At 34.1% G+C, this 26,538-nt stretch overlaps 3 protein-coding genes across 3 annotated transcripts; 2 read left to right on the top strand and 1 right to left on the bottom strand.

Moving 5' to 3' along the window:
• Positions 1 to 3,976: 3,976 nt before the first annotated feature.
• Positions 3,977 to 5,191, top strand: LOC142620509 (F-box protein At3g07870-like). Its single transcript, XM_075793871.1, has 3 exons — positions 3,977 to 4,507; positions 4,620 to 4,833; positions 4,908 to 5,191. Exons 1-3 carry the CDS (start codon positions 3,977 to 3,979, stop codon positions 5,189 to 5,191), a joined length of 1,029 nt encoding a protein of 342 aa, XP_075649986.1.
• Positions 5,192 to 6,407: 1,216 nt separating this feature from the next.
• On the bottom strand, positions 6,408 to 8,825 carry LOC142618409 (protein GAMETE EXPRESSED 1-like). Its single transcript, XM_075791339.1, has 6 exons — positions 8,345 to 8,825; positions 7,549 to 8,136; positions 7,336 to 7,462; positions 7,048 to 7,234; positions 6,811 to 6,958; positions 6,408 to 6,720 (listed from the first exon to the last, which is right to left on the bottom strand). The coding sequence occupies exons 1-6, from the start codon at positions 8,821 to 8,823 to the stop codon at positions 6,486 to 6,488; spliced, it is 1,764 nt and encodes a 587-aa protein (XP_075647454.1). The 5' UTR covers positions 8,824 to 8,825; the 3' UTR covers positions 6,408 to 6,485.
• A 15,269-nt stretch (positions 8,826 to 24,094) lies between these two features.
• Positions 24,095 to 26,288, top strand: LOC142618776 (uncharacterized). Its single transcript, XM_075791796.1, has 2 exons — positions 24,095 to 24,476; positions 25,625 to 26,288. The coding sequence occupies exons 1-2, from the start codon at positions 24,191 to 24,193 to the stop codon at positions 25,939 to 25,941; spliced, it is 603 nt and encodes a 200-aa protein (XP_075647911.1). The 5' UTR covers positions 24,095 to 24,190; the 3' UTR covers positions 25,942 to 26,288.
• Positions 26,289 to 26,538: the final 250 nt, after the last annotated feature.

Here is a 26,538-nt window from a genome sequence, read left to right as displayed (position 1 = left end):
ATGTGAATTATGTTAAGAACATATGTCATTTATAAATAGCTAATCCTTTGACAAAACATATTTTATTTGTAATTGGGTATATCTACGATGATTTAAGTTTTCAAGAAACATGTTGTTCAAGTCAAGAGTTAAAGCTATGCAAATCTGTTCAAGAAACAAGTGAAGTGTTGTATTTTAAAACTCGATAGCTAGCTTGACAGATGACATCTGTTGAGGTTTAAAAGACAGTTTTAGTCAATACTCGACAGATACTCGACAGCTGCTCGACAGATAACCTATCTATTGTGATTTACGAAAATCAGTTTTTCAGATTTGATTTCACTCATATATATGTATATGTGTTTAGGCTTTCTGTTTTTTACAACCTTAAACATATATAAATATTATTTTAAGGGCCGTCTTAGATGATGCAAGGGAATGCAAAGGTTTTATTCAAGCATATTGTGACTGGAGACAATTTGCCCTTGTTCATCTTTCTCTTGAAGAAGTTGCTGCGTTTGTACACTGTAGGGTTTTGTAACTAAGGAGTTTCGTGTTTTTCATCATGTTGATGAACTGAAGAACTTTGCAGCTATCATCCTTTTCAAGTTGGTATGTTAGTCACGTACTTGGCTTCGTGCATTGATTAGTTAGTCACGTACTGGGAGCCGTGTATTGAAAAAGAGAGATTGTCACTACAGAACAAGTCCAATTGTGTATTGGGGTAAGAGTTCAACTGTAGGTTGGTATAAGGTATTGAGATTTCTTTACTTGCAGCCGCTTGTTGTGATAATAGTGGATTCTCGAGAGTGGCGACCTTAAAATCACCCAATGGGGTTTTGCCTTGGTGGTTTTTCTCATTTGTAAACAAATCATTTGTGTCAAATTTATTTTCTACTGCATTTAGTTATTTGGTGATTTTTTTGTGATACCACGCACATTGCATATAATTGAATCTAATTAATTCACTTGCCTAATTAATTGATTTAATTTATCAAAGTGGTTAATACATTCTTGGCCTATCATGAGTAATGTAATTCTTACAATGGGAAGACTCCTTATCACCAACTTGGTAGCCCAACTGATAGAGCTATTGATCTGACCCATATCTCCCTTCCCCCTTTCTTATGTACCCCTCGAGGAATCCCTAAGCCATTAAAGGGGTTCCTCCTTTTCTTTAGTTCTTATGTATTTCTCTCACCCCCGTTTTTCCAACCCCCTTCTCTCCCTCTCGTTCCCTATTTATAGACTTTCCTTAGTTGGATAGTCATGATGATTGGGAGACTTTTTAGGTGGGTGGAGCCCCTCTGAAATTGATTCCTAACTTGATGGGACCCGTTTTTCTAGATAGATGTGATCGTCTTGAAACTTGCTCCTGCTGCCGATTGGTTCTCGGTAGATGATTTCCCCTAAGGTACCACCATGCCGAGCATCATCCATCCCCAACATGTAGCTAGTTCTGGGCTGGTACGGTGTTCAAACCATTATTGGGCTCGAGGTTCTCCGTTTACCAAAATTGAGGGGTTGGGCCTTTATGTTAGGTCTGTACACTGGGTTGGGCCTAAATGCCATGTTTGTACAATATATGTATGTATGTATATATTAAGTTATTTGTTCTTATCAATTTTCTTTTATTTATTTATTGAATTGTTATTATTTATTTTCAAGTTCAAACCCTCACTTTCACTCTAGAAAAATCCGCTAGCTTTACAATGTTATTGATAAAAAGTTGAACTCTTTTTTACGAATTTGTTGAAAAGAAAAACAATAATGTCATATATCATAAACTATAAAATAAAAGTTGGATGACAGAATTTGTGGTTTTGCCAAGTTAATATCCTAATTAATTGCCACATTTAATGTAACTTTTCTATGAATTTTTTTCTATGAATTTGTTGAAATGAAAAACAATGATGTCATATACACTTTAAAATAAATTTGTTTATAGAGTTTCAACCTATGGTGTACGCTCCTGATGATAACTATTTATCATCAGATCAAGACACCAATCAGTTTTTTGCGTAGGCGGGGGGATTGAACTTCAGATCTTTTATTCAACTATCAGAAATTTTATTAGTTGAGATAACTAGAACCTACTATTAAATAAAAGTTGAATAGTTAAAGTAGTGGTTTTTTCAAATGAATATCCAAATTAATTGCCACATTTAATGTAACTTTTACTATTATCGTGGTCCTACAACTCAAAGAAATCTAAGAAGAAAAATACTTCTTAAAAAAAAAATCATTAAATAATTAATACAACTTTACTACCGATGGATATGCTATCTTTTAGAGTTTATCATAAAAAAAAGATTTATCTTTGAGATACATTATTTATTGTTTTTATCTCCATTTCAATTAATGATAAAATTTATCATCATACATGATGCGTAGCGATAAATGGCCGTCCATATAATGATTATCCATGCAAGGAGGCATCATGGACGAATGTAATCACATTGACCTCAGACATAAACTTAGCATTTAATGGCGAATAAAGAGTGGAAATGGAGCCGTTATGGCCGTTCTCTTCTAGCCGTTGCACGATTGTTACAAACATTAAATGGCTAGGATTAAAGGATCATAACTAAGCCATTTAATCCTTCAGCTTAGGTGTGACACAAGGAAAAGCCAATAGGTATTTATTTACAAATGGGCTATATGAAGCCAACAAAGACAAGTAAGCAAATTCAATTCTACAATACGCACAAATTACTCTACAGATTGTTGATTCCTAAAGAGTTTTAAGTTAATTTAAGCATTGGAGGGTCCTTGACAGGCCCTAAACCGGTGTCATTCATTATTTGGTTTTTTCTCTTAAATAGGAACGTGCATCGTCCAACAGTGCTGACGAGGAACATACTGACGAGACAATTTCTTGTTTTAAATACATGTTGTTAATCAACTACCATTTGTTAGACACTTTCCTATTATAAGCCAATGATTTAGTTTGGGGACTTGCTACTTTTTAGGAAAGAACATCCTATCATAGAAAATCGATCATTACAAATGTCTTAGAAATCACTGCTAACCGTATTGATCATTTTATGAACAACATTCAGAGTGCCAAAAACACATGTTAGAACTAAAATTAATCTGAAAAGAAGTACCCAATCAGCCATTAAAGATCATAGGGTAGTCCTTTTTTTTCCCACAGAAATATACATTTGGTTCCCAAAACTTGGGTTAGGTTCTATTTTTGTTCTTAAAAAATGTTCGTCTTAGTCTTAAAAAAATTGTAAACATATAAAATTCGTTCTTGTATAGCTTTGCTGTCTAATTCTTGCTTAATTACATGGCAAAATTTGACAAAGCCACGTGGCACTTTGTTATAGGCTTATAGAAACAAGGTCATCATGGAAAGACTTCTTAATATGTTTGCAATTTTTTTGAGGAATAAAGACAAACTTTTCATGATATATTTAAAAAGATTTTTAGTTTTATTTTTGGTTTATATTATTATTTTATAATCTATATTTGGTTTTTATTTTTTAATAAAATGTTGGTTCATTTAGCTTTAACATAAAGTTTTTTTTTATTATTATATAATTTTTAATTTAATTTAATTTTTTTTCATATGATTTTAGAAAAGCTTTTTCATATATATATTTTTTGAGTTTCATACTTCAAATATATATATATATATATATATATATATATATATATATATTAAATTTTATTGATATACTATATAATAAAATTTGGGTCTTAGAAGTTGTGATGATTGTATTAATAAGTGACTATCTCTTTTTTTTATATGACAAATGAACACTTTCATTAACCATCAAAATAATTTACCTTCTGTTAAACTTTATTACCAATAATTTACTGTAAATAAAACTATACCGCATATAGGAAACCTAGCTATGATTCATACCAATAGTCTACTCTCTACTCCAACCAAGAGTCTGTTATCTAAATTTATCTTATATATAAAGATTTTATCATAATTGAGTTTTGAAGTAATCCATGAGAGAACTCTCAGCTAGCCTTCACCATGAAAGGCCGTAAAAGCCGCATGGAAAGGTCTAGGGCAAGGGCAAGGGCAAGGGCAAGCCTTGACAACGAGAGAGACAACCCTAGTTGCAGCTGGTCAATGTCGGTGCTTCCCTACGTCCTAACCAGTGACACCCTCTCCCAGCTCCCTATGAAGAAAATCTTTCAGTTCAGACGGGTATGCAAAGCATGGCGCCACTTGCTCTCAGGCCAAGACTCTGAAGTTCTGCAAAGCTTGAAACTACATGACACCCTTGTGTTAAGCAGCCCAAAAGAGGGAGGCAAGAACAATATTTACTTAGTTGAGCTTGAACCAGGTCATGAACATGTCATGAAGTTTAACTACTCCAATGCAAACCTTCCAAACCGTTCTCGCTTGAAACTTGTGGGCTCTTGTAATGGCTTGCTTTGGTTTTACGATTTAGAATCGACGAAAACTTTGTATATTATCAACCCCATTACTGGTGAATACGTTCACACACCTCAAAAACTCAGGAAGGAAAGACTGCACGTTAAATCGGTTCAGGCGGTGGTATATGGGTTTGGTTTTAGTCAAGAAACTATATAGCCAATACAAAGTGATATGAGTTACTAAGAAGCTGTCTCAATCATTGTGTGAAAATTTCACTTTTGGAACTAACAAGTGGAGGAACATACCAAACATCCCGTTCCCAGTTAATACAGAATACTTCGGAGTTCCACTCAATGGTGCTATTCACTGGATTGTTGGTTATGAAATTCCTATGAGCTTGGGGTTAATATGTGCTTTTGACATTGATGGTGTAAAATTGAGACCAATTTTGCCGCCTCCGAACTTTGATGACCTCCGGGGAGGGATGGTGTTGGGAGTTTTGGGAGGTTCTCTCTATAATGTGACAACTATTTTAATGTCACCAATCTCGACGTCTGGTTGATGAAGATATATGGTGTAGAGGAGTCATGGACTAAGGAATTTGTTATACCTAGAAACTCACCTGATAGTATATTATTTTGGGAAATTAGACCGATGATGATTTTGAAGGACGGAAACGTTTTGATCTTACATGATGACGAGACTTTGGAGTTGTATGATCCAAGAAGGAAGAAATTTGGCAACATTAAGATAAAAGGAGCTTCGTCAGTCTTGGAAGCTGTCACTTACGTTGCAAATTTTGGTTCACTAAGAGACATTGTGAAGGAAGAATATGTGAGGGATCTATATGTCAAGTCAAAGTGAATCTTCAATGGGTCAGTTCAAAATTTTGCTCCAACGATTCTATAGGCTATATTTATTGATAGTTTGTGCATAACTATGTTCCTGTATTGTTTTATTTAAAATTAAGTTCTATTTTAAGGTTGATTTATGAGTATCAAGTAAAACATCTCTTGTATCCCCATTCTAATAATAAGATTTTGTTCTGCTTCAAGAATGGCCCAAAAATCCTATCAATTTTTGGTTTTGCTTTGTTTCTCATTATTTGGATTTGATTCAAATTAAATAGCAATATCATCCACATGGTGGTCCAGCAAACCTGCTAGCGTGTGATCTCTGTTATACTCTGAGATATCTCACGAAGAAAGTAATTAATTGCCAAGAGTCTCATAGCTCAACAGGTTGGCACATCCTGGTGTTTCCGACAGAGACAACTAGGTTTCCAATCCCCTCTCCCCCAACTATTGGAAAAAAAAAGAAAAAAAAGAGAGAAAGTAATCAATCCAAACCAGGGAGAGTGAACTTTAGGTTTAAAGTTTAGTATCAATGCTTGTGTTGTTTAGGCTTTGAATAAGTTGAAGTCATGAATTGTTCTGACTACCTAAGCTTATGAAAGGTTTTGGGTCCCTTTAATGGTAATGTTTCTTCTCAATGTTAGGTTGTATTGCTGATTTTTCATTTAATTATGATCGAAACAGGCTTATTTTCCAGAATTCTTGATGTTATGGAATTTTTTCCCCTTTCATAAATAACAAACGTTATAGAAATTGGTGTCATGGAGAGGAGTTAAAACTGTGATTGAAGCTGGATATTTAGAAAATTAGACCAGAGTTGCTATTTCTAACAGCTGGTTTGGAAAAAAACAGGTAGGTTTCAATTATAATATTTTACATAGGAAATTAAATTACAGTTCTTGAACTCTGAAGGGATTCATTTTTAGCAATGTGTATCCATAGTTTCAAACTTTCAATTTGTTGGCTATTGTTTAAGCCTGTGTATAATTGACAAACAGATCATTAAATTTCTGCAGAAAACAGAACACAGTACAGGGGAATGGAAGAGGTTTCTATATACTAATATTTTCTGCGTTTGGAAATTTATAACTAACTTATTTGAACAAATAAAAACCCCTAACGTGAATCAAATAGTAAAATTTCATTTATAACTATATAATTCAGTAATAGGTGTTTTTTTTAAGCACCCTACTTTAGCCTGATATTTAGCTCCAATACATCCAAGTTCTTCCCAAGGGTACTAGAATGGGTACTGCTATTGAATTCTTGTTTAAATTTATTTGTCACCAGAGGGAGAAAAAAAATCAATGACAGCGGCCACGAAGATTGTATTTTCTAGTAGCTAAAGAGGTAACATTTGAATTCTCTCCAGTATCTTTTTCTTTTGAAGGCAAATAGTCAGAATCCTTGAGATTATCTATGCCATCCGGTATCTCCATGTCTATCCACTGAGACCAGTCTACATCGCTATCTGTATCCCAAGACTTAACCTTGTTGATCAGATCTTGTAGCATCTCATAATTCAACCTCTCAAAGTCCCTGAAATTTGGTGAAGGTGCTTCCTTTAAATGTAGGATAAAAAATTGGATCAACCTAAATTTTGCTTATATCAAATTTTTTGTTAGATACCTGTATGTAATAATGGCATGTATAATCTGTACAGAAGCAAGAATCACAAAGAACGATCTAACTTGATTGATCATCCATGTTTGTTGGTCAATAGCCTTTGGCACAAATCGAAGTATAGCAAATTCAATTAAGAATGTAGCACATAGACCTGTGAAAAAAATTCATTAACATTCCAGCTCTAGTAAGAAAAAATGTACTTCTATACATATTTTAAAGTATAAAGGCAAATACACCTACCAATATAAAGCTGAGGTCTGACGTTGTATGTTGGCTTTGTACTGGTGAGCATGTAGAGTATAAATATTGATATAGAGTACATAAAGGCAGCTTTGATTAATTGTGATTCGAGCAGCAAGGCATTGTGCAAGGCAAACAGCTTATCTAAAGCAAGAAACATTGTTGCTTGCTTTTGTTCAAAGGCTTCCTGCATAGCACCAAATTGAATTTTCGGGATGAGAAACCAATTTGAGAACTTACATAGGTGACTGGATTACTTGAAAGATGCAAGTTAAATAAAAAACACACCTGAGCTGCCAATATAGACTTTGAGTTTTCAAACAGATGGTCATGGGATCGTTGAAGCTGTTCCTGTTGTTGAACAAGCTCTTCTTGCTGTTCACGGCCAAATTTAGCTAACTGTTGCAAGATACCCCTGCAGATTTCATATCAAATGACTCATTAGATAAATTACACATATGAAATTTAAATTTACCTACATGGCTCTACTGCCTATATTACCTGCTCTCTTCTAGTGCTTGGCACTGAAATTTGGACAGCAACTGAAGCCCCTGAAGTGCTTCAGATTGCCCCTCTTGAAGTTGCTTTTGCTTGTCTAAGGAGATTCCAGCTATATTCCCAATATCATCAGCTTTGCTTTGCAGATTACTCATCTTCGTATGCATTGCATCTCCCACTTTGCTTATCTTCTTCTCTATTTCACCAGTCTCATTTTGTAGATTGTGTATTTCCATACCAAGTTTATTGTGATACTCATGAATCATTGTCATCCCTTCTTCCAACTTTACCTTCATCTTTTCTTGCCCTTTCTGCAATTCCAATTGAGAAGCTGCAATCTTCTCAGATTGCTCAAAAACTAATTCTGACTGCTTCAATACACCATTGATCTGATTGCTGACATTCTTAGAAGTCTGAGCCACTTGTTGAGTTTGTTGATCGATTTTACTTAAAGAGTCATGGATATCTTTTGAGCCCCGCAACAGATTCTCCGATTTCTCTTCAATGGTTTCTAATTTTTCTTCAGCATAGTTAGCCGATTTTACTAATTGATTTACCAATTTCTCAGTTTGACGCCTGAAATAATTAGACCTGTAGATAAAACAAAAACAAAATCAAAATTCAAATCGGATTTTGTATTTCCCATAACGTTTTTTGGTTTTTTCTATATACGTAGCAACAAGTCCCTTCTTAGAAAAACTCCACCATCCCAACACATGCCAAGGCTCATCCAAAATTGTATTGAGATGCTTTAAGAAAATGGGAAGCTAATTAAATAAGAAAAAATAATATACTTAACTGTAACTGATGGCAAATAGAATTGGTTTCGAGGAAGAATTGACGGTACGTATGAATGGCATTGTTATCTAGTCTTTCGAGGCATGCCTTCATTGGAGAGCTAATGTGGCATGAAGGAAAAGGAGGTCTTCCAGAGTCTTTCTGAAAGCAATTGCTAAGATCCCAAGCAAATCTCTTCCGCCTTTCATTGTCATCAGCAGTGATGTCGGAGCACTTGGCAAAAAGTCCTTGATATGCATCATACCAACAGGATTTTAGGCCAGTTATTTTTGTTCTAGCATTGTTGACCCTTTCAATTCCTTTCTCATCATTGAGAGCATCCATAGAGAACTCAGCCACAACATCACCAGAAATTCCTAGAATCTTTGGAGGGTCATCACTAGGTTGTTTTCCGGCATGTGAAGGAAACCAAGACCATGACAAACCAATGTTTGATCGTGAGAGGACCAACAGAAAAATAAGATACTTGTATTGGGCCATTTGGATTTCTTTCTCGGCTAAATTTTTTCTAATCCTTTACTTGATCACTGATCACCAATTTTGTGAAACCTACATTATATATTCCAATTAAGTATATCATTTATGCTTCCAGTGCATACAAGCTTGCAGAGCTGTAAGTATGTGTCATAATTATAGAATGAGATAAAGAGAATAACAAGATTTAAAGTGCTAGAAAAGGAAACTTGATTATCCCAATATGATTCACAGAGTTGGAAAAAGTAAAATAATGAATAAATTGCTTAATCAGAAAATCCCAAGATAGCTGACACGAAAGAATGTAGGCAAGTTCATCTGGAATCCAGCTACAAAATAAAATAAAACAAAAGTATTCAACCAATTAAAATGCAAAATTATCCCCAAAATTCACAAAAACTTAAGACTTCCCCATGGTATAATCTCTAAAAATTGTTTGACCTACTGCATTAATTTTCCTGATTGTCTTTAGATTTCCTGACGCATTGTAGTTTAGTATCCAGACTCCAGAAAACACTATTTTGTGCTAAACCCAGAAAACAGTACTTACTATCCATGTAATCCAAAAAAGAAAGAAAGAGAAGTTAAAGAGTGAAAAATAAAAAACAGTCTAATAATCTTTTACCTCGCAGTATAAACAATTCAACATAAGGTTCTCACGGTTTATGGGTTTGAGATACGTGTAACGATGTGATCAATCCCAGAACATCATGGGTACTAAACATACATCATGCCATACAAAGTAAACAGACAATTACAAAGAAACTTTTTTTTTTTTTTTTTGGTTTTTGTTTTAAAAGGAGAGATACATTGATTAAGATTTTTGTAAAACTGACCGATGAATGTGAAAAGCCAATTTATTAGTTACATGAAAATTAAAGTTCCTTTATTATTTGTACTCTATCAGCCCATGTCCAGTGCGATACGCAGCTAAATTTATGAGAACCATTCATTAGCATTGGCATGCGAAATCTTGTTCTCTTACAATTCTCTGTATCACGGATAGTTACTATGTCATTAAAATTTTTACTCCTACTAATTCCACGGTCAAATTTCATTGAGGATTTCATGTATATAAAACACATCTTCTTGACCATCATTTTCTTGCATATAATCATACACCTCGCGCAAGTCTTGTGGTGTCCATTTTCTAATGGACACCATTGACCTCCAAACCTGTTTGGAGTAAAATTCCTTCAATTTCCTATGTGAAGATTGAAAAGACCATCCATGTATACTTTTAGTCACATAACCTTTTTAATGAATCATGTAATTTTTTAATTAATACATGCAGATGGTTGATTATAAAAAGAAGAAGAAAAAATACACAGATGGCCTTGTGAATTGCTACTTGGAGGAGATTTTACCACACTAGTTTGGATAATAACTTAGTCATTTTTTAATTGCCCCCCCACCCCCCCCCCCTCCCCCTCTCAAAAACTCTGCTTAAATTATTAGAGGATTTTGTCAATGTTTCAAACAACTAATTTGGGACCTAGTATCAAGGATGGTTAATGGAGCTATGTGATTGTCTTCTGCAAAATTGGAAAGCTGGACATCACACCACCCTCACCGGCAAAGCAAAATCAAGACTTACTGGTCCATCAGGGAACCTTCTCAATTGAACAGTCAAAACTAGGGAAATTCAGAGATCACCAATGCAGCATAGGAAGCTTTGAGACAAGACATTGCTCCACTTTAACTCTTTCTAATCGCTTTCCTTTACAGGTTATTGTGTCATTGTATTTAAATTTGAACAATTTCACTCTTGGTCTGTAACCTTAAGCCCTGGTAAGTTTCGAACTACAGGTATACCACTTGAGCACTGGGGGCAAACCTTGGCTCTTAGGACCTTTTTTGGAAGGGGGAATTAGTCCATCAAATGCGTCAATAATCAAGAAGCAGAGGTTTGAATGGCAAAGAAAGCTTAAAGGTCTAAGACCAATTTTAGCGATAACACAATAGAACAAGAATTGATGATACTAGCTGAGAGGAGTACCTTATTCGATTGTCCACTAATACTAACAGGACATTGTGTCTCTTCGTGTCTCAACGTTCAGTTAAGCTAATCAGAGCACAAACCACTGTTAGTAGTTAAGGCAGATAAAAAGAAGCCAGAATCGAAGGATAGATCACTCTCAACCTTACTATTTTATCATTTCACTTGCATTTTTCATAATGCCACACTTTAGGCCTAGTTTTTCTCCACTCTAGCCCTTAACAGCTGAGTAACGATCCCAATTCATCCATGCTTATAAAAGAGCATTGTGGGGATATGATTAAGATTAAAACATAGCTTGCAAAGGATTGAGGTACAATGAGGCATAAAGGGTAAATGAAGGTCTAGTTCATACAAACCTCGAGTGCAATCCTTCCCCTTATCTATTGGTACTATCTTACCTCCTGTGACCTTAAAGTGAGTGGGGAGACAAGCTAGAAGTTGCATACATCCATACAAGGACAAATCTTGGTCTTACTATTACCTTTCAAACAAGAGGACGCCCAATCTATCTATTGGTTGAGCATGGAAGTACCCTTTAGACCCAGGCTCAAAGGCAGCAGTTGCCTACACAGGGGCAAGATTCAGTCTTGGTGTACCTATTTAGACAAAGAGACTGTCTTCGAATGTGATGATCCTTTGAATTTGATGATGTTCTCCTAAAGCCAAATGCGAAAATTGTGTATGCTCACACAGGTGAAAAATTTTGGTCCATTGAGTTGAACCTTCTACCTGCCATTGATTTGTCAGGAGGATGTGAGTTGAACCTTCTGCCTCCTAGACTACTTGGGCACCTAATTCTCTTTGAGACAACAATTTTAACAGCAGTTGAGTTTGCATGTTTTTATTGGTTCTCATATTGACATTTTTAACATCGTTTTATCACCCTCCATTTCTAAATTTAAACTTCCATAATTGTGAAATATTTTGTGAAAAATTGTGGACTACAGACTTGTTGATTCTTGTCCTTCCTTTAGCCTAATATCACCAATACAAAGGAAAGGACTGCCAAACGATTTAGTACCTGCTCAATTCAAGAAGCCAACAAATTCTTATCATCATTTGGCTTGCACCTGATCCCTACAATGTCATGGGACTGGCTATGCCCCTCTTATACTCATTCTTCTAATGGAAGAGCGTGAACTACTACTGCTTGCCAACCCCAACAGTGCAATACATGTTTGGTTTCAAGCGCTTTTCACCTCAATATTTTAAAGGAATTATTCTGCTTTAATCTCATTTATAACTTTATTTAGACTCACCTTCCCCTCCCCTGGTCCTGACCTCTCCTCTTCTTCATGTTCTCGTTTTCAAGAAACACACTCTTTCACACCGGTACTCCAGTAGATCATTCATGGAGGTAGTATTTGGTGTACGAAGCTGGATATATAGCATCTATCTCACGTGGATGAGTCCAAGCTTGCGGGGTCCACATTCATGTGGGAGAGATGCTCTATAATATATATACCTGTTACACAAAATGAAAAAAAGTTCCATCATTTATGAGAGTTACAAACATGCGTTAGAATACTACCTCATGGTTCAATGTGTTGAAACAAGGAATACTGAGAGACCAACGTTGATAAGATAAATGTTGAGTTTCTTGGGGAAAAAAAAGAAAAGAAAAGAAAAAAAACTCGGGTTTATAAAATGTACAGTGTTGTGAATAATTATAGCTTCCCGTTTATGAGAAAAAACATGAACCAAAAAGTTTTTCCCACAATAAACATTTCTTCACTCAACTGCTTATAAGGATTATCCTTTAAGAGTTTCAAGCTGAATCATATTTTCAAAATTAATGCGAACAATGCAACATTTATACTGCAGATGACCGAAACCTTCTTTGTCAATATCATGTATATAAATCGTTTGATAATTTATTTATTTTCATCTTACCGGCTGATAATTTTCTTGGTTTTGAATCTAGCTATGTGTGTGTTTTGATCTCAAATTATAATCTGCAAACCACTAAAGTGATGGCACCTAACAACTCTCAATACATTTCAATTGACCTCAATTGGTCAATTTGTCCTCTATTGCTTTGTTAATTCTTTTCATTTTCAAGCACCCATTGGCATAATCAGGATTCAAACTTCAGAATATAAAGAAATTAAGTCTAAGGTATACGGAAGATTAAAAGTGTGGGGATGTTAGGGAGAAAGAGGTTGATTTGGAGAAAGACTACACAATTAGGTGGCAAGAAGTAGAGCCACATCTCTAACTTTTGTCCATGATGTGAACCTGACTTGAAGCCAATCCAATTGGACTAGCACCTTGCCTTTTCCCCATGTGATGTCGTTTGTTGGTTACCACACTTTTAAGGCTTCTAATAAGATGTTTCATGGACAAGGCCACTTCCTTATACATTTCAAAAAAAAGAAAAAGAAAAAGAAAAAGAAAAAATGTTTCACAGACAAGACCAAAACCGAAAAAAGGTTCGCAGACACCCAATTACATTTCTTTCTCCCTTTTCCATTTGTTTGTATAATTGTATTAACCTATCTCTTTCTATAAAATGTGTCCATGACTATGAGAGAGTGAATGCATGCACTAGTCACAACCTTGTGTGGAGCACAAGTTTGAAACTATTATTATTATTATTTTATTTTTTTTGAAGGAAAATTTTGCTAGGGCTGGAGGACCCTTGGGAAGCTGTTCCAAAAGTCAAAAGTGGATGGTCTCATTTATGATGTGATATTTTGTATCACTAGATAACATCTCACTTGGTAAATTCCAAACTTACGGAGTTTACCCATATGTCAGTGGGTTGTTGTATATTCCTGTAATACAAAATAAAAATTTTCATTTATCAAAATGTGAATTATATTTTGAATTGATTTTTTATTTTTGTATAGGATGTATTCTATATCATACGATACGGCAAACACTTTATAAGACTAATTAAAAAAAATTATAGATATAAATATACAAAATGTATGTTTTGTACTTTATATATTTGAATGTATTCGAGTAATAACTTTTTTTTTTTTTTTTGCTGAGAAAAAAATTGGTAAAGGGGGGACTACTTGAGTTGGTGTCTTCTATATAAGCGTGACTATAGTGACACTTTACCTGCTTAGCTTGGGCCTGTGCAAGTAAGGGATCTAGACAAGGACGCTAGTGAGTATGAATAAAGAAAATGTAGTTATTTCCCAGACACTTCTCATTGCGGGATTTGAACTTTGGACTTTCAAGTCCCAAACTCTAAGGAGTGAGCCCATGATCATATGATACGACAAACACTTTATGAGAAAAATTAAAAAAAATTATAGATATAAATATACAAACTGTATGTTTTATACTTTATATATTTAAATGTATTCGAGTAATAAATTTTTTTTTTTTTTTTTTTTTTTTTTTGTGCTGAGAGAAAAATGGGTAAAGGGGGACTACTTAAGTTGGTGTCTTCTATATAAGCGTGACCATAGTAACACTTTACCTGCTTGACTTGGGCCTGTGCGAGTAGGTGATCCAGACAAGGACACTAGTGAGTATGGATCAAGAGAATGTAGTTATTTCCCAGACACTTCTCATTGCGGGATTTGAACTTGGGACTTTCAAGTCCCAAACTCTTAGGAGTGAGCCCATGATCATTGGACCAACCACCCCAGTGGTAACTAATGACTAATTAAATCATCACTCATGTAATAATATATAAAGCTAACTAAATAAATGAAATTAAAATAAATTTATAATATCCAAATTCAAATTGGTCAAACTCAAAATAGATAATACATAATCCATTCTTAGCAAAAATACACTTTTGGTCCCTACATTTTGGGCTTATTCTCATTTTGATTTCTAAATTGATTTTACGCCTACCTCTGTCCCTAAAAACAGAAAATCATTTTTATTTTGGTCCCTATCATTAACCCACTAATAGAAAAGTCCTATGTGATAGACGGAGTGTATATATGGCATGTTAGATGCTGACGTGGTGAATAAAATAATATTTAAAAAATTTTGTTAGCATTTTTCTCTCTTTTAAAAAATACTATATCAAAATTTTAATTTTAAAAAACCACGTAAAAAAAAAAAATGAAATAAAATCTAAACTTATGATTTTTTTCAAATTAAAATAAAGTAATTAATTTAATTTCCTTTTCTTTTCATTATTTTTTTTGAAAGAACATGTTCTTCGTGTTCTTCCTAGAACATGACTATTCATGTTCTTGAAACCCAGCAAACCCATCAAAACAGAGGTGAAAATAGCCAAATACCACATTTTGGCAAACTTTGTGTCAATCTAGCACTGTTTTAGAAATATTTAGGAATGTACCACTTTTTTAGTACTCGAGTTTCACAAACTTGAGTTCCAAATGGTACTCAAGTTCAGTGAACTCGAATTCCTAGTGTGGCTGCCACCATGACACTAGCTGAGCTAGATTTTGGGCATTAAAATGCTACTTGGTACTCGAGGATGACAAGCTTGAGTACTGTGTGTCCTATACTCAATTTCCTAGGATTTGAGTGCTGTGTTAGTGTAAAACACAGTACCCAAGCTCCCTAAATGCGAGTATGGCTTAGGTTCTAGGAATTTGTAGTCCACCATACTCGAGTTCAGTGAACTTGGGTATGGCTCGGATTCCACAAGATATTAGTCCACCATACTCGAGTTCAATGAACTCGGGTATGGCTCAAGTTTAGGCCCTAAATACTCGAGTACTTTACAAGTTTAAATCACTCCCATTTTCAACACCCACTCTAACTCTCTCAATCTCCCTCTCTCCCACTCAGTCTTACTCTCTCATCACTCTCACTTTCTTAATCTCCCTCTCACTCTCTTAATCTCGCTATCATTCTCCCTCTCGCTCTCAGTCTCCCTTTCAGTCTTGCTCTCGCTCTCGCTCTCACTCTCACTCTCTCCCTCTCCCTCTCGCTCTTAGTCTTGCTCTCGCTTTCACTCTCCCTCTCGCTCTGTACTCTCACTCTCGATCTGCATCTTCAATTTCGAATCACAAGGTACATTCTCCTTACTCTTAATATTTGTTTGAACATTTTGGGGGGGGGGGGGGGTAGGGTTATTAGTGGGTAATTGTCGGTAATTGGGATTGGGATTAATTTGGGGGTAATTTATTTGACCATTTGGGGGTTAGGGTTATTTGTGGATAATTTGGGGGTTAGTGACCATTTAGAAGCATGCTCCTCACCTAATGCTTGGGGCTATAAAGTTTGAATGGTAACTTCCATAATAATATAATTTGGGGGCAGTTATTACAAATTGAAGATTTAATTGCCAATTGTATTCATTGAATGTCATATTCTTCAAACTTTAAATTTTGGATTAAGTTGTCCTGTAGTGGAACTAGTTTATAGTATGTTATTTTTATTTTACTTTAAAAAAAGTATGTTATTTTAATTTAAACAGGCAAGGTATTAGTGATTTTGGTATTGTTTCCAACATATTATTCTTGATTCAATTGAAGATTTAGTTGGGGTGACTATGAAAACTTGTTAGGGCTTCATCACATTGATGCATTATATTATGTTGTTGTTCTAATTAACAATTTCTATATTTTATTCAACCGTTGTGATTTTGATAACATGATAGGTTTGCACTTTCTTCAGTGATGGTTGCTCTAATTTGTTTGTTGAGAGAAATTTTGTTGGCAAAGTCATTGTCCACTGCTAAGGGAAGTGAAGGAATGGCCAATTTCGCATATTTAGAAAAAAAAATTTATAATTTGGAAAATTTGTTGAGATTTTAAAATTTTAGATATGCATCAGTATCTCCTTTCAATCCTTTTGGTTTCCATGTTTATCCTGTATTTGGGTTGGCTTCTAGAATCCTTTAGCCAATCATTGTTAGGCACCTTTAACATTAATACCAGGTGGAATTTTTTTAATGCCCAAAATCCAGCTCAGCCAGTGCCACGGTGGCAGACTCACTAGGAACTTGTGTTCTCAAGTACCAATTAGAACTTGAGTTTGAGAAACTAGAGTACCAAAAAAGTGGTAGGTTACTAAATATTTCCGAAACAGTGTTAGATTGCCAACAATTTTGCCAAAATGTGGTATTTGACTATTTTTACTTCAAAACAAAATATTAAAATAGTGAAAATCAAAACCAAAACAGAAGCCACCAATTTAAGATTAAACTGATCAAAACCATATGAAAAAAAAAATCAAAACCGATCAACCCATCAAATCCATATGAAACCAAAACTAAATCAAACCCATCAAATGGATCAACCCATCAAATGCAAATCAAACCCATCACCAATCTCAACCTCACCCAGCACCACTAAGTTCTCATATCAAACCCATCAAACCCACTGCCGATCAACCCATTCACCACCACCGAGTTCCCAAATCAAGAAACTAAAACATTAGATCTTCATAAGACCAAACTCCATGGGAGAAAGACAGAGGAAGCTCCACCTTGTGCATATATATATATATATATATATATATATATATATATATATATATATATATATATATATATATATATATATATATATAGAGAGAGAGAGAGAGAGAGAGAGAGAGAGAGAGAGAGAGAGAGAGAGAGAGAGAGAATGGTTTAGGAGAAGAGACCATGCTCCCCATCTCTTCTTTCAATTAGTGCTGAGAACTCCTTCACACGAGTCCAAATTTTTTATCCCACTCTTTCTGCTCCACTATATACTCCACAAATAAAAACATGTCACATGTTCATCTATTTTATTAAATGCTAAATTTATGCCTTCTATTATTTCAATTTCCTAAAATAAATAAATAACTAACCCATCATATTTAGGTAAATGAAATATTAAAAGACATAAATTTTGCATTTAATAAAATAGATGGACATGTGGCATATAATTATTCGTGAAATATATAGTGGAGCATGAAGAGTAGGATAGAAGATTTGGACTCCCTTCACGCTGGACCTCCAAGACCTGGATGACATTTCACTTCTCAATGCTGAAAAGGCTAAAGATATATTTTTTTGGCTAAAATGCAAAACTGATGCTCTAACTTTTTTCAGATTTCATTTCAGTCCTTTAACTTTGCTTTCGTTCATTTCAGTCCTCTAAGTTTAAATTTATTCAATTAAGGCCTTTCTGTTAACTTTTTTTAAAATTTTTAGGAAAACAATCTGGAAAATATTTTTTAATCATTAATTGAATTTTTTTTTAATTTAAAAAATTTGAAGAAAAATTTATAAAATTGAAAAATTAACCATAACATATAACAAAAGTTGATGGAAAAGTATTAATTGAATAGAATTGAAAGTTATAGGACTGAAATGAACAAAAGCAAAGTTAGAGGACTAAAATGAAATCTGAAGAAACTTAGAGGTTCAGTTTTGCATTTTACCCCTTTTTTTTTATGTTCAATTTTTTATTTATTTTTATTTTTTATTTTTGTGGCTACTAGGAAGCTTCAAGTTTACATGGCTACAAATAATTGAATAAGTTTAAAGAAATAATCACCTTTTCTTTTATGTGGCTACTGGAAGCTTCAATTTCCTTAAAAGAATTGAGAGGAAATTTCTTGTGGGATACCAAATTATGTGAATATTTTATAATTTTTTTTCACTATTTTGAGATAGATTTTTTTTTTCTTTCTGGGTTTATTTTAAAGGAGAGAAGAAAAAAATTGGAAAAATAAAATTTATTATTATTATTTCATTAGCTAGATTAGCATTTATTGTGCCAATAGTGCACTCTATTTACCATGTAGGATTTTTCTGTTATTGGGTTGATGACAGAGACCAAAACGAAAACAATTTTCTATTTTCAAGAAATGAAGTAGGCGCAAAATCAATTTAGAGAGAAAAATGAGAATATGCCCAAAATGTAGAGACCAAAAGTGTATTTTCAGCTTTATTCTTTCTCATCATATTATACATCTTGCTTAATCTACTTCATATTCATGGTCAAAGTCATTGCTATCATGATTTTTATCATCATGCAATTTAAGTTTTTATTGACATCTTCTTCATCATCTCCAGTATTTACAATCTTTAATTTTAATAACTTTTTTTCTTTATATTTCTTTTTGGCATTCTAATTGCTTGATTTATATATAAAAATCATTATATTGTCATTTAAAATTTATTCAAAGTATTGAAAAGAAATTTGTAAATGTGAAAGTGAAGTGTAAAGTGTGATAAAATTTTATAAGAGAGATAGAAGAAAAAAACTCATGGATGTTATTTTATTTGGCCTAATCAAGTAGCTAGCCCAATAAAATTGTGTTAAAAATAAGTTTAACAAATTGTTGGATTTAACTTAGAGCACAAATTTGAACAAAAATACACAATTTAAACTTGCATGTCTGTATATTGTGGGATACATATAATTCGTACAATAAGTACCTATGTATTGTATGAATCATGAGCATAAACGATATGTACCTACGGCAAAATAATTTTTTTCACAATACAATACGTGTCATACAACACTAACAACTATGTTCAAATGGTTTAGATGTGTTAAATGTTGCATGTAACATTCTCTCACACGAGGATGAAAAAAGATTGCATGTTAAAATAATAAATTCTGAAAGGACCCTTTAGTTATGGGATCGTATCATAGTTATTTTCTCATTCTATTTACTTGTTTATACGAGGGTTGTCCAAGATTGACCTAGACTCAAAAAACTTTTTTGATCAAAAGTCAACTTAATCAAGAACCGCTCAATTTTTGCAGATAGTAGTTGACGATAGGTTTAGGGCTTCCAAATCAATCAACATTGGGTCAAGTGGCGGTTCTCTCCCAGAAATTTGACTCCAATTGACTGACTATATATTGTTGTCATTTGTCCATCTTCGATATTTCACAACTCTTTATAGTGATAAAAGTGATAAATTAGGTGAAGATCTCACTAGATTTGGTGGGATTTTTGTGAGATCAGGTGAGATTTCTGTGAGATCTGGTGAGATCTCTGTTGACTGGAGGAGATCTCCCCTAGATTTGGCAACTTTGACTAATCTGATGGTTTAAAATTTGAAGCTCTTTTAGTCTGCGACTCACATCTACCAGTCGACAACGGGTCTTAAATTCTAATACTTGCTACAGTTGGGTTGGGTGGTGGTTTGTTGGGCAATTTGACTGAACCCAACTAGTAGAGGCCCCTAGTTTATACTTGTCACTATGCGTTGTTGTTTGTTTGTTTGTTTGCTTTTTAATTTAATTTTGTTTTGTATTTTTTTTTTGTGTTGAATACTTGTCACTAACGTTTACTTGCTAAGAAACGACGGTGAAAATGACCAAATACTACTATTGGTCAAAATTATTAGTGTTTTATCACTGTTTGAGCAATATTTAGCAATTTACCACTTTTTTAAAACTCGAGTTTGACATGGAATTCGAGTTTCAAAAACTCGAGTTCCATAAAAAATGTTGTTTACATGGATTAATTTAATTAAAAAATGTCACGTAGAACTCGAGTTTCACAGGCTCGAGTTTTAAAAAAGTGATAAATTGCTAAATATTTTTTAAACAGTGGTAAAACACTAATAGTTTTGACCAATAGTGGTATTTGGCCATTTTCAGCAAAAACAGTGAAAATGTTATAACAACATAAAAAAATGTTATAAAAAAATAAAAAAATTATCTATAAAAATACCATAAAAATTAATAACAAAATCATTCTAATTACTCAAGAAAGTTCAATAATAATTACAAAAAGGAATCATAAATACCTCAGCGGTAAAAGATTTCCATTCTCTAAAAAAAGAAAAGAAAAAGAAAAAGAAAATCCTAAATCATTGTCGTCCGTTTCCGGTCCTTGTTCCTTGAGAAAAAACTACGGTGTTACATACTATTATACATTTTTAAAGGATTTTACCTATTTAATTCTATAATTACTAGTATCTTATTACATAAAAATCTGTTCAATGATAATAACTACTCCTTCAATAGTTACTCATTAAAAACACACCTTCAATAGTTGACTCGACTTTTGAACTACCAAATTCGTTATTCACTTATTTGACTAGATTCTTAAATCATTAGGGGAGTTTGTAACAAGAAGGCATAAGTTCCAATCATCGCACTAGAAATTATTTTCCTTGGGAATACATATGGCAACTAGCTTTTAGGAGAATAGTAAGGAAAACCAAAACCAAATGTGTGTTCATAAACATAATTTAAAAAACAGAAGTGCTAAAGTTTACAACATTTTTATAATACTTTCACAATAAATTATAAGTGGTAAGTTGTTATTAGTTTTAATTTAAATCCACAACTTAAATTATTTTTTTCTCATCCATAACAACCTCTCACTTCAAATTTACTATATAAATATTGTGAAAATGTTGCAATATACCTTTTTTTTTCTTTTTAATTTTAATTATAATAAAAGTCCCCACCTTTTACAAATTACAAAGTTCATGTCTAAAAGCACTCTGCCTATTTCTGAACAGCCACTTTGTCATTTGAGCTACTTTTTTACCTTACAGCAATAGCCTTACATTTTGCGCCTTAGAATGAAGTGGGAGTCGAAAATATTGACCAATTGACCTCTAACCCACAATCCCATCAACATTTGTATGCAATGCATGCTATGAGGTGCTCTGCTCTTGTTTTGACTAAAAAGTTAAAATCACATCACATTTAAAACTTGCTAAATCGACTATACGCGTGAGCACCAATATACAAACAATGGCTCCATCACCAATTGCTTTCGCTCCATAAATATCAACGTTTTTGCCCACCCCCTCTTCCCCTCCTAGGGAACCAATTACGTAGTTTGTGCCCACAAAGAAAAAAAAAAAAATCACATGGCAACCTATATGATAGCCCCCCAGTAAAATTCTAACTCTAAGACTTACTAAAGGAGCTATTGGTCTATGATATTTCTAAGGTGTCTTATGGGCAGAGAATGAAATAGTCTAATCTAAGGCTAGGAGCTTAGGATATAACTTTCTTATATATAACAAATGGAGGTATTAAGGCACACTAATGTAGACATAATTGATGCCAAGAACTTTCTTATATATAACAAAATGGAGGTATTAAGGCACACTAATCTAGACATAATTGATGCCAGGATTGATAGTGACCATATGAGTAATCCGCCACCTAATCTATATTGTATATTTGTGAATATACATGCATGTTGTAATATATGAATGATCGTTTGAGTGAGACTACGGTGTCCATGGATCGGTTTGGGTTGGGTTTGTGCCCAACCTGCGACCGACCTGACGGAATCGGGTGGAGGAAGTTCAGATGCGTCGTCGATCGGCGAGGGAATCAGATTGGAGCGATCGGATTTGCTCCAGAAAGTGTTCGGTTCGGTCGAAACTGTCCACGGTGGAAAAATCCGGCCAAAATAGTTTATTTCAGACGAAATTTTGCTAGATCCGAGGGGTTCTTATCGGATTTAGTGAGATTTTGCTAGATCTGGTGAGATTTCCACCAGATTTGGCTAAGATCTCACTAGATTTAGTAAGATCTCCCAAATATGGCATAAATCTTGTTGGATCTAAAGTATTTTGACCAAAAACTCGTCGAAAAAAGCTTGAATCACCGGATTTTGGTAAGTTTTATGGTCAGGTTGGTTGAGGCGGGTTTTAGAGGAGAGAACCTGCCAATCGACCCACCTGAGTCGGTTTATGGGATTTGTAACCCACAGCTGACTGCCGGAGCTCTTGGGTTGGTTTCGATCGGGTCCGGTTGGTTAGGTCAGGTCTGGGTTTGGGTGGACACCCTTAAGTGAGACCAAATGGGATGTAGGCTAGCACAAGTGAGCGTGAGCTTATACAAATGACCTTAAGTGAAGGATCGCTTAAAGGGTGCCTAAGGACCACTTGAGTGAGGTCAAATTTGCACGAGCAAAATAACTGCACAATGTTTTTTTTTTGGGTAAAATTTTGTAGAAAAATGAGGGAAATGAGACTTTTTCAATCTCTAACGGATAGTTGAGGCTACATTTTAAAGGGCTTAAAAGTGACATTTCCAAGTGTTTGTTCAAAGTCAACTCATTACTTATAATAGAAATCCAAATTCAGTTATTTATAGAGTTTTGGTTTAATGGTTTTTAGAGCATATATTGATTTTGATAATTTTGGTAACATTTGAGAGAAATTTATATGATTCTCCAAATTTGATGCTTAGTTGTATCTTGTAGGTGATCTTTTTGGAACCCTTTATAAAACTTTTTTTTGTGTGTGTGTGTGTGTGTGTGTGGAGATAAAATAGATAAACAACACAGAAAATGGGGAAGGAGAAGATAGGAAGACAAGACTTATAAATCCCTTCTTCAATGATATATTTACACATTAATTGGTCATGTAAAGTGTATGATTTTGTACACATTTTTTCTACCATGTAAAGTGTACATGAAGACTAAATGTAAAAACATAATTTTCATTTTCTAAATTCCCTAACTTCCTCTCTATCTCTAGTTCATGCTCTATATTGTTATAGGGTACCATCAGGTAAATGCCTCGGGACTTGGTATGTGACATTATTAGTGGGCTTTTTATTCTTGGTAGTTCCCACGTATCGGTGAGTTTCCAAAATCCAAGAAGATAGTGGAGCTTGTGAAGCATGTGGAATGAGGCTGTGGTTGAATCATTCTTCTATTGCGTGCTTGATAAATTCATAATTTCTTAAAGATACTTGACTTACTACTTGAGGAATGGGTTTAAAGCTTTTATGTAACGATGTTTACCAAGCAATACTCTATTTTTCTTACATTTACTTTCATTGGGCAAGCAAAGCCCATTCCTTAATTCATTGATATCCTTATTGTATATCCCTGGTTCCCCACCAGTCATCCTTGTTTTTTGTCCTTCGGAATTGAGGGCCTTTCATCCTTATTTCCATAACCGAGCCTTCAACAAGTGCATCAGGCAGTTTATCTTTGTTTCCCTTATTGTGAGGTGAAATAATAAATCAAAAAGTTATAATTTTTAATTTTAGAAAGAACAATGATAGTCACATAGTTTTTATTATACACTTATTTTATACATAGCTACATATCTAAAATTTTGGAGGTGTTTGATTGTGTTGTTTAAACAACAGTTTTTGTTGTTTAAACAATACAATACGTATTTTCACAATATTTTTTATTTACATATATTTTCACAATACTTAAACAATGTTGTTAGAATATCATTAGCAAATAGGCCTATGTTTTTCAAAACATGATTTCAAAATAGAGTCTGCATGAAGTGTATTAGAGAATCTGTAATAAGATTTTCCGCGTAGTACAATCTCAATGTCTAGCTCTACCTATTACTTTGTGTTAAGATTGATATGTTGGTGGGCCATGCTTACGAGTTACATTTTCCCATACTATAAATGACCTACCCACTCTCAACCATATAAAATTCTCACTTCTTATTCTCTTCCCTCCTTTAAATTCACCTTTTTTTTTTTCTTTCACTTTGCTTTCTTCATTCTTCTTCACTCACTCCTCAATCATAACATGAATAATGGGCACAGAGAGGAAAACTCATTCTGCTGTTTCCATCCGAATGAAGTTGCTATAGGGGTCTGCCCCTTATGCTTGAATGAGAGGCTTCTAGTCTTGGCCTCAAAACAAGGCCGCCATTCCTCATCTAGAAGCACCCGTAGAGCCCAAAGTTCCATGTACAAGAAGCCACCCATCACTCTTCCGAAGATCTTTGCTCTTGGCTCTTTTCTCAGTCGTCTCGAATTCAGACATTGGAAATCTGATAACCCTTATCATGATGCCTCAACCAGTCAAGAAGGTATTGCTTACTATTACTACTACTGCTATCATCATTGCTTTTCTTACTAGTATTATTGTCAAAATTTCCATTTATTCATGTGGTCGCAAATACCCATTAATATTATGAAATTTTATAGCCTAAACACCTAGTTTCTGTGTGTCTGTATACGTTAAATTATTTTGTTGTATAATGAAAAAATTATGGTCAAACTAGGAGTGGCAAACCTGGTATTAGCAGGAACTCTCTCTCTCTCTCTCTCTCTTTCTCTCTCTCTCTGATTTCATGCTCTGTTGAAACCAGGTAATATATTATTATGTAAAATAGTTGGGAAATCGGGGTAGTGATTGTGAAGGGTTATTATATCTGATTCTTGAAAGTACAACCTTTGAGACTTATAAAAGAGCACAGTTGAAATTATTCATTTAGCCTCACAAATTAGGAGTTGCTGACAAAATAGTCAATAGGCTACGAAGTTTTATTGCTGTGCCATAAAAAATAAAAATAAAACTACATTTACTTTACTCTTGGATCATGAGCTCTGTCACTGATGTGATTATGTCATTTCCTAGTCACTTCCTCTGTATATCAGTAAATATTTTTGAAAGGAAAGAGTAAAAAAAAAAAAAAAAAATTATGAAATAGAAGATACCTCCCGAGCCTCTGAAGGAACTACATTTGGGTACAAAAATATACTGTGTATTTTTTCTGTTGGTTACCACATAGCAGACGAATTTTTGTTTTGTTATTTATTTATTTTTGTTCTAGCTAAAATACGTTTTATCTCTTCGAACTTTGGTATTGTAAAGTTATAAAAATTGCAATTAACTTTTAACCTTTCCAATTATTGTTACTTTGGTCTCTCAATTTTTGAAATGCTGTCATTTTGTCCTTCAAAATTCATTCTTTCCCTATGTTTAAAACAAAAGTTATTCTTTTGGGGTAGCTAATGTTAAGTAGTTAATAGAGCCTGAGAATTTGAGGGAGGGGCAAATTGATAGCAATTTGAAAATTCAAAGGTTAATTATAAGTTTTGAAACTTCATAATTTAAAATGACAAGCAAGTGAGCAACATCAATCTTAGAGAGACTAAAATTATTTGTTTATTTTTCAGTCTTGTTTTGGCATTCTTTGGGACCTATTTTCATGGTCAAATTTAACTTTGGCAGATTCATTCATATCAATCAAGTTTGAAGATAATGGCGTGGGTTCATGGGAGAAGAACACACTGTCCAAGGTCTCTCTAGAAAATTACAACATAGCATGGGATCAAAACTTGAGCAAGGAGTCCAATAAGGAGACTAAGACTGTGATAGAGCATGTGAAACCGCGTGTCTCGCTTAGGTGGCGGAAGCGGATTGGACATCTATTCCAAGTCATCAGATGGAAGAGGTCCAACAAGGCCAACGTGGGCAGCAAGGTGGAGGGAGTCAAGGTGAGGAAGGGTTGGATAAGGACTCTGACAAAGAGAAAGACCATGGAATAAAAAGAAGCTGTATAGAAAGTGACACATTGCTTTTCCTCTATCATACCATACCAATCCAATTTGGTGGGTTTGGCTCAATGTTACTGTAAAGCTACATGTGTTTTGAGATTGTGCAAGTCAATACAGCTTTATCACTCTCAAAGAAAAAAAAAATTCTTTTCATTTCATTTACTTTGGTATCTTGAGGGTCTTTTGTACTTTTATATCTTCTCTTTTTCATTTTTTTCAACGTGTACAGACTATATAATAGGAATGTTGAAATGTGCTTGGGTTTCACAATTCCATCACAAATGGTATATACCTTATACCTATTTATAAAAACATTTTTATTCTTCCTCTCCATACCAAACACTGCAAAATCCATGTTAGGAGCACATAGTGAGAAACTATGGTGCACAAGGGTCCCATATGCACAGTGCTAGCTTGTCATATTATTGTCTTGTTGCTATAGCTTGTCCTATATATCTCTTGTTCCTTCTCTCAGAAACACTGCTCAAAATAAAAGTCTAAAGAGCAATCAAATGCTTTTAGCTTTCATAATTTTTGTGATGAATTAATAATGTCAATTTTGAATTCCGAATATACTACTGCTCACGT

Source organism: Castanea sativa, chromosome 12 (genome assembly GCF_040712315.1).
Source record: "Castanea sativa cultivar Marrone di Chiusa Pesio chromosome 12, ASM4071231v1".
Classification (NCBI taxonomy): Eukaryota; Viridiplantae; Streptophyta; class Magnoliopsida; order Fagales; family Fagaceae; genus Castanea; species Castanea sativa.
Note: the sequence above shows the minus strand (reverse complement) of the source record. Positions and strands in the feature narration are given on the sequence as shown.